This window comes from Lupinus angustifolius, unplaced genomic scaffold, assembly GCF_001865875.1.
Source record: "Lupinus angustifolius cultivar Tanjil unplaced genomic scaffold, LupAngTanjil_v1.0 Scaffold_1_275, whole genome shotgun sequence".
In the NCBI taxonomy this organism is placed as follows: domain Eukaryota; kingdom Viridiplantae; phylum Streptophyta; class Magnoliopsida; order Fabales; family Fabaceae; genus Lupinus; species Lupinus angustifolius.
Window position 1 is genome coordinate 955 of NW_017715605.1, and position 9,341 is coordinate 10,295.

Sequence of the window (9,341 nt, forward strand, 5' to 3'; positions counted from 1 at the left end):
TTCTATTTTTTATTCACTCACACTAAAAGTTCTATCTTTTATTCATATTTAGTTGTACAGATGTTATGCAGAAAATGTTATATTCCAACAAGTATACCAAAATGAGTTGATTTAGAGGACTTTAGGTTCCAACCCAAATGTAGAATGCGAATCTTTTCTTAAAATTACCACTTTTCTTCTCTACTTTTTTGGTTTTTCTACTCTTAAAAAACAATTTCAGCTGGTTTAGTTCAATATCGTGCATTTCACAGCACTGTGTATTCGAATTGTTCTTTAGTATATATGACTACTTTTACATAAAATATCATTGTTTTTTTATACCAAGTGCCAATTTTCATTGAACTTCATTTTTCAACAAGTTTGCATGTTACTAAGATTCTTGTTTTGATTTCAACAGCAACAGCAACAGCCAACAACAATGGATAATTACGCAAGGAACTTTTTCTTTGGAAGTTCTTCTTCAACAGCCACACAACCCCAACAACCTAACACCATGAACATGAACCAAAGGAACCACCCACCCTATCTTCACCCACAACCAAATCCTCAAACCCCAAGTGGTGCATCTCACTTTCTTAGTCACTTACCAAATCCTCAAACCCCAAGTGGTGCATCTCACTTTCTTAGTCACTTACCAAATCCTCAAACCCCAAGTGGTGCATCTCGCTTCCCTAGTTACTTACCAAATCCTCAAACCCCAAGTGGTGCATCTCATTTCCCTAGTCACTTTCAGTTGCTTCTTGCACAAACTCAGTATGCACATGCACTTGCTCAAGCACAGATCCAAGCCCGATTGCAGCCTCAGTCACAAGCTCATGCCAGATTGCAACCTCGGTCACAAGCTCATGTCACATTGCAACCTCAGCCTTCAAATCCTCTCTTACAATCTCAACCTCACCCTTTTGTTGCCAACTTGCATAACAACATAAATACTAATGTTGCAAATGTTGCTAATACTATGGCTGCATCCGGAAATGCGAATCGGGTGAATCTAAGGCCTATTCGACCAAAAAAGAAGGAGTTATCACAGAAACAAATGCTTAAAAAGGTTGCTACACTTCTACCTGAGTCTCCTTTGTATACCCAGTTGCTTGATTTTGAGAATCAGGTGGATGCTGAATTGGACCGATATAAATTTGAATTGCAAGAGGCTTTCAAAAGGCCTTCTTATGTTCAGAAAACTCTCCGTGTTTATGTCTTCAATACCTTCTCAAATCAGAATATACATGCTAACAGAAATGGTGAGGAAGCTTCTTGGTCACTCAAGATAGTTGGAAGGATATTGGAAGATAATAAGGATATTTTTGAAGCTGGAACTTCTTCACAAGCATCAAAAAGTCCTTCATGCCCAAAATTCTCCTCATTTTTCAAGAAAATTACTATATACTTGGACGAGAACCTTTATTCTGATGATCATGTTATTATATGGGACAATGCTCGCTCACCAATTGAACAAGATGGTCTTGAGGTGAAGAGAAAAGGTGACAAAGAATTCACTGCAAGGATCAAAATGGAATTGAAGAATGTACCTGAGAAGTTTATGCTTTCACCACAACTATCTAAGCTTTTAGGGTATCAGCTTGAAACTCGTCCAAGAATAATAGCAGCCCTTTGGCTCTATATCAATTCTAGGAAGCTAGAAATCTCAAATGACCCTTTCTCCTTCATTTGTGACCCTTCTCTCCAAATGGTTTTTGGGGCAAATAAGATGGAATTTCAAGAAGCTATTAAGAAGTTACCACAACATTTGTCACTCCCTCAACCTATTAGTTTGGAGCATGAAATCAAGCTTTCTGGAAATCCTACTTCTGAAACTGAGTGTTATGATATACAAGTTTTTGCGCATCCTCCGTTGGACAATGATATTTCTTCAATCTTGGCAGGTCGTGAGAGTCAAAAGCAGATTGAGTTTTATGATGATATAATTAGCTCTTACATTAAGAAGGTCCATGAACATCAAAGAAGAAGGGCATTCTTTCATAGCTTTAGTAACTCTCCTGAAGATTTTATCAATGCTTCCATCGCTTCTCAGAGTAAGGATATGAAACTTGTTGCTGGAGATGCTAGTGACAGTGCTGAAAATAAACAACGTTCTAAATTCTTCAATCAACCATGGTAAGTATTATGGTTGTGATTTATCTTTGCTATTTTTTTTGTTTAGAAATATGCATGCATAATACATATCTTATTTGTGTATGAACCTAATGTTAGTATTTATTTCCTAACATTAAGAATTGAAGACATGAGGTAGAGTGATAACTCTATTACCATAGGCTTCTCGAATGGAATGACAATCTCCCTTTATGTGATTCCTTTGTTCATGATATATAGGATTTATTGCAATTTGTATGGCACCCATATTGTCATCATGTAATGGAGTTGGTTGTGATTGTGCAAACCAATCTCCAAAAGAAGACCACACTACTAAACAATTTCATAGCAAGTTCCACATATGGCGCAATATTCTCCTTGAGGGAATGACTTAGAGACTCAATCTTGTTTCTTGAATTTCCATGGAATTGGAGCATTTCCTATAAACATACAATGTATGCTTGGAGTTTGGGCGATGAACCAGTAGTAAAAAACAGCTACGAGTAGGGATGCCAAGGAGATATCGAATAATGTGGTTTTCAATGGAAAGATAGAAAAATCGAGGATTTTCTCTAAGTTTGCTTACTCGTGGAGAACGAAAGAGTCATTGGGCCGAGTTATGGTTAGGAAGATAAGACTATCGATCAACTTACGATATAAAGTTAGGTTTTGTAGAATTTAACATTCATCTCGTCTATATTTTACATTAACTTCCTCGGGGTGTCATCAGTAGTTGCTTTAGTGAGACCAACTAACTGAATTACACATTCAATATATTTATGATGAGTCACAAAGATACCTTTATGTTGATACTTAACTTCTAACCCCAAGAAGTAAGTAAACTAGCTAAGTTATTTCATGTTAGAAGTAATCTGCAACAATTTCTTGACCATGGAGATAACCTTTTAATCAGAACTAGATACCACAATGTCGTCCACTTAAACAAGTAGCACTACAATTACTTTGGAAATCCTTTGTAGGAAAAGGTTTATTGGATTTGTGTGAAGAAAAATCCAAGCTATACTTTTGATGCATGTTTAAATAGCACGTACGGATACGTGTGTCGGATATGATACGTATCTGATACGTTAACATACATTTTTTCTAAAATATAGGATATGATACGTTCATGTATACACGTATAAAATAATAAAAAACACATAAAATATGATAAAATTATAAGTGTAAATCAAAATATCTAAAGTAAAATAAGTTGTGGATCGGAGAGTACCGACTAATGGAGGATCAATGTGGTGTGACAGTATGTTGGTATGAGTCTTTGTGGTCTTTAAATAAGTTAGTGTTTATTGAAAATGAATTTATCTTATCATATTTTATTGAAAACGAATATATATCCTATATTTTATTGAAAATGAATCTATATAACCTATATTTTATTGAAAATGAATCTATATATTCTATATTTTATTGAAGACGAATCTCATACGTCTCTTGATATATATTTATTTTATTTTAATTTTTTAATTTTTGGATACTCTACGGATACATATCCTTCGTGAATCTGAGCGTATCCGTGTCGGATACGTGTCGGACACTGACACGCGAGGATATTTGACGAATCTGTGCTTCATAGTTTAAATCCATATAAAAGTTTGTAAATAATATTAAGTTATTGGGTAGGCATACCTATAGGAAGTTTGATGTAAACTTGCTCCTCATAGTCAAGGTAGATTCTTGCTTATTTCCAAGAACAACCAGCCTATCCTTGTAATGGTCTATAGGTTCATTAGAGCAAAAGTTTATATTGAATATGAATTTGTTACCAAGAGGTTTAACAGACTTGAGTAATGGACCAATATCTAATGTATGCTTTTGTTTTAGTACTTGAAGTTCTATTACAATCACTTGTTGTGAACATGCATGTTGCATTGCTTGTTTATAGGACGAAGGAATAGGAACATGTCTAAAGTTTCTGTCAAACATAAAGGGGCTGAAAAAGTATACTTTGTTGTGGGTTGACCAATGCAAGTACCGTGTCAATTGGAAAATAAGGGAATTTGTATGTGTTGTTGTATGGTTGCTTTAGTAAGAAGCCGATGCTCTTCACAAAGTAGATCATAGAGGCATGCATCCATGGAGGGTATTGCAGCTCTATTATTAATAAGAGTGGATCGAATACCTTCAAAATCACGTCGCAATTTCATAAGTAATTGATCTAGTTTAGTAGTTTCAAGAACTATTTGCACTCAAGTAAGACCTTCAGTTGACAAATTTTCATAGATAATGTTAATGTATTCAGCCCCCAAAGATACATGAATGAGAATAAAAGTTAGAAGTCAAGAGACTCTCTTGTTGAAAAATGGCTAAGACAATATGACAAGAATATATGTGAACATATATATCTTATATATTTTATAAAATTACAAAGTTTAATTAGGTGAAATTCTTCATGTGCATATGCTGCTCTCCAATAAAAAAAAGCTGATGACATGCTATATTTCTATTATTGAATAGCATTATAAGCATCCAGAAAATTTTAACTGAATTTTGTTTTTTTTTTTTTTTTGCGTGAAAATGATTGTTAATTGATTTGTGTTCATGTTGTAATATTTTCAGGGTTATGGATGCGTCCATCCGATACTTGAACCGCAAAAATGCTGGAAATGATGCACCTGGAGGCTCCTAAGAAAAGGTTATAAAAGTGGCATCCCTTTTCAAAATTTAAAATAAATAAAAAAACAATATAAAACTGTACCTGCTCTATGTGCTTCTTATGTTTTATAATCTTCTCTAGATATAGTGTTCCAATCCTCATACAAAAAATAGAAGCAATGAACCGATGAACGAAAAAAGAATTCTAGTAAAAAAATTTCGAGTTTGTAGAAATCATGGAGGTGAGGATACCCTTCGAAATATGTTTATCAGGATTTTATATATTATACATCTTTAACTAGTATATAAAATAGTAAATGATGTTTAACTAAGTTTGGAATATCATTTGTGTAAATTAGAATCCCTCCTTGATATGATTTCTTCTTCATATGGATAGATATAGGATTTATGCAGCAATTTTAGAAATTAAATAGCCATATGAAATGTTGTGCATAACGTAAGAAAATTGTATTGAACCAAGAAAATTGGTTTTCCCTTGCTCATTTTCGAGTTCCTCAATCATTTTTGTACCTGTTGTTGTTTCGCCTATGCTTATATATGTTGAAAGTAGCCAAGATTAGTGAGTGTGAATAGTAAAATTGACACTCCTCTTTTTATTCAGTAATGATGTGTGGAATTTTTAAAAATTAAAATAGAGATTAAACCAATGACACTCTTATGCCATGGTTTGATTAATTTATTCTAACTGTCATTTAACCCTATAATATTAGGCCCGGAGAAATAACTACTTCAATTGATTAGTTTGGTCATATTTTTAAAATATTACACGTAATTCATGAATAGATGGAAAACTAATCTAAAGTGAGTTTGGTTATAAAGTGAGAAAATGGAAGAATATCCACACTTAAATTATTTATTGGGTTGATATTTCAATACACTTAAATTAATCAAGTGTGTATAACTTTAATTTCCCACTGTATACCAAATTTACTTTTGAGGAGTTTTATCCATCTTCATAAATTATTGAAATATTTTATAATTCTTTAAAACTTACTTTTATCAATATGTCATTTAAAGCGAGTTTGAGTTTAAAGTGAGAAAGTAAAAATGTATACACACTTAAATTATTTAGTGGGTTGAGCTTTCAAAACACTTATTAATCAAGTATTTGTATAAAACCTAAGTTTCTTACTTTACACCAAACTCGATTTTGAGGAGCTTAATTGTGAATAAAGGGATCTCAATACACTTAAATTAATCAAGTGTGTTTATAACATTAAAACTCGTTTTTGAGAAACCTTACATGTGAATGTCTTATCTTCCGGACAAGTCATTCAAATAATTTCTAATTCTTCAAAATTCACTTCAAGTGGATAAAGGAAAAAACTCATATCTAAGATAAATGAATACCTAATTTTATCCGAACTTTTTTACAAGAATTAAAAAATATAAAATAACAAAGTTAAAATTAAAAAAAGTTGCAAACAACATTCTGGTCTGTAATTTTAAAGAGTGAAATTATCCACTTATGGACATTAAAATATATATTTTGAGATTTTATAGAAAATATATATTTTCCTATAAAACATATTTTTAAATGTCTCATAAATAGCTTTATCATTTTTTATTGTTCCATTCTCAGTAATAAAATCTTTAGTTATTCACGATCTTATTTAATTAAGTTATCAGTTTTAAAAAATCATTTAATAGAATATTACAAAAATTTTAATCACATGTTATCAAATCATTTAATGAAATGGCCCCTGGTGTGGGAGGGGCAAAATGGAGAATGAGTGGTAATGGTCATAGCATTGAGAAGATGGTGTGGAATATATTTTTTTACTTTATTTAATTTGTGTGGTCTAGATAATGGATTAAGTCTTTTATAAGTGTAGATGTTGATATTGCTTATAATTCTATTCTTTTATTTGAATTCATATAATGATTTTACACATATAAAATAGATTATGGAATCATAAATTGTCTTCGTCAAACTTTGCTGTAAAAGTCTGAAGATCCTATGAATTTTTATAAATAATTTAATATTGATAACATATGTATTTTTATGCAAAAATTCTATCATATGAATTGTAATGAGAAAGACAAAATTAATTGAAAATGTCAATTTCAACATTTTATTGTTGATTCATTAGTCATTCATGGTTTAAAAAACTTAATAATTTTTTAGTTAGGTACAATTGTGAGTGAATGTATATTATTTACTTGATCGTGATATCCGTCTTATCTTAACTATTCTAGTTTAACTACTAGAGAAAAATCATTTTCAAAATCAAGACAACCAAATAAAATTATGTAGTAAGAAAGAAGATGAATTTCTTGCAGACAAGGGAAATACCTTAAAATTTTACCTTTGGTTCAATCCTTGATGACTTCAAATCTTTAAAAGAACGAAGACGACACTTTAAATGAATATTAATTTTTCTTTAATTTCATTCAATGTTAAATATTTTTATTTATAGTTAATATGTTATTATGAAACTTTAAAATAATTATGTATATTTCTTTATAATTTTTGTTCCTCAATTAGTGTTAATTATAAATTTTAATCAGATATTATTACTCCCCTAAATATTAGATCAAGATCCACCACTGTGTGATCGTGAATTTTTGTTGTTTACCTTTTCATTTTTGTTGTTGATTTTTTTAAAATCATGAATCAATTGCTTTGGAAGCTAAAAGCATGGCATGCACAGACTCAATCCCAAGCATGCTAGAATTTCTTCTTAAAGAATTATGAAATTGTGTCTATATTCCTTGGAGGTAGGAAAACACTTTCATATCAATCCTTGGAAAATATCACGTGTTTTTTATGTGTGGGGATTGTAAAAAAGGCATGTCATGACGGAGCAAGGAGAACGGTTATCAATACAAGCCAGACAAGAGGAATAATCCTCAAAACTCCTTCGAATCCAAACCAAAAAGATTAGGCAACATAAAGACGTCATTTCAACCAAGCAAAAATGACAAAACAATACGAGACCTACTCCTGACACTCATATGTTGTACTCTTACACAAGATTGTCACCTCAACTATATAGTCTAGATCCTTACTACAAGTCATAACTTATTATATGCTATTGTACTCTTAGTCGTACGACAAAATAGACATGCAATATGATTGCACTTCCAATCCACATGGTATGGACTTTCCAAGAGCTGCCTTATTAGTGTTTTAAATTGTACTTGTAGTTGTGGTTACTGTGATTACGATCATTGCGATGGAGATTGTGGCTGTTGTGGTGTGAATTATTTTATGAGTAAAAAATATTTTTGACATCAAAGCAGTATGATGTGACCCAATGTGGTTACATTGCGGTCTAATGCGGCCCAGATGCAGTTTGATGCGGTTGCGTTGTGGTCCGATACGGTCGTATCATTGTCATTTAGTGTCACACCGCAATTGTAGTGTGATGTTGTTGTGGTGATCACCACAACCACAATATTGCGTCCGCATCATGTGATGTCGTCTGTAATTTGAATCATTGCGCTTGACACAAGAATGCGACTTAATTTGTCTAGGGCAGACTTGACAAACTATTTGGCCGACAAGACTTGTAACACCGTGAAAATTTCATATATTTTAGTAATTATTTATTTTTAACAAAAATTAATTTTAGAAATTAATCGGTAATGAATTAGGCTAAACCATAGTTGAGTGTTAGTCTTGTTTTATGAATTACTATCTTGTGCTCAATTTTCGTGATTTTATGTGACGAAAAGTTTTTGGACTGCTGTCGGGACAAAATTCACCCGAATTCGGCCCAAAAACGTGTTTTTTAGTTCCATAGCTCGGAATCGAATTCCAATTGCGCTTTTGGCTTCAAAGTATTATTTCGAGTCAGGATAGACATCAAGTTTATCCAAAACGCATTTCTAAATATTTTCCACTCCGAATTCGGCATTTCGAAATTCTGACCATAATCGGAAGATTTTAATATCCACCAAAGTATTAGCTGACAATACTCGGGCGTGGTCTCATCGCGAATGTTTCCCCAAAATTTCATCTCATGTTCCCAAGTGAAACTTGCTGGGCAAGCAAGCAAAAATAATCATCTTTTACACTAAACCCCTTAAACCCTTCATCTAACCTTTCACCATTTAATATTGGAAACTCTTGGCTTGCCTCTCTAAATCTGATTCAATTCTTTTAAAAGAGTCACTATAGTTAGAAAACCATTGACTTGCCTCTCTAAAGCTGATTCATTGCACCTTAAAAGAACCACTTATCTTGGAGAACCCTTAGCATTTCATTTCATTTTTCTCTTCTTCATTCAGATTTTTCTCAAGAACTCCAAGGTAAGTTCTTAGTTCTTTGTTCCTAATCTTTTAGAAATCTAGCCGTTCAATGTTTTAAATATTCGAGTATGATGTTTATGCATATGTTACGAACATTTTAACCGTCAAAGTTTTCTAAAAAAAAACCTTCCTATCTCTTGTTATATGCAAGAACGCGAAACATGAGTTTTCGTGAATCTAGAAATTGTTGTTTCGGAAACCATGAAATCTTGTTGTTCATGGGGCTGTTTTAGTGTTTTGAATATATGCATGTTATTTATGTTGATGAAAGATGATGATTTTGAAATCAAAGAAATATTTTAAATCGAAATGTCGTTTTGATCATGAGATCAATCCTTGTGAAAAGGTGTTGAAATGAT

General features: G+C 32.3%; 1 protein-coding gene across 1 annotated transcript; it reads left to right on the top strand.

Moving 5' to 3' along the window:
• The first annotated feature begins 342 nt into the window (after positions 1–342).
• On the top strand, positions 343–5,375 carry LOC109336888 (SWI/SNF complex component SNF12 homolog). Its single transcript, XM_019573713.1, has 2 exons — positions 343–2,115; positions 4,669–5,375. Exons 1-2 carry the CDS (start codon positions 419–421, stop codon positions 4,736–4,738), a joined length of 1,767 nt encoding a protein of 588 aa, XP_019429258.1. The 5' UTR covers positions 343–418; the 3' UTR covers positions 4,739–5,375.
• The last annotated feature ends 3,966 nt before the right edge of the window (positions 5,376–9,341 follow it).

Excerpts from the sequence above, each read along its gene's own strand:
- LOC109336888 (XM_019573713.1), top strand. The coding sequence starts at position 419 with ATGGATAATTACGCAAGGAACTTTTTCTTTGGAAGTTCTTCTTCAACA. Across the intron at positions 2,116-4,668 it reads AAATTCTTCAATCAACCATG|GGTTATGGATGCGTCCATCC; the intron begins GTAAGTATTATG and ends TAATATTTTCAG.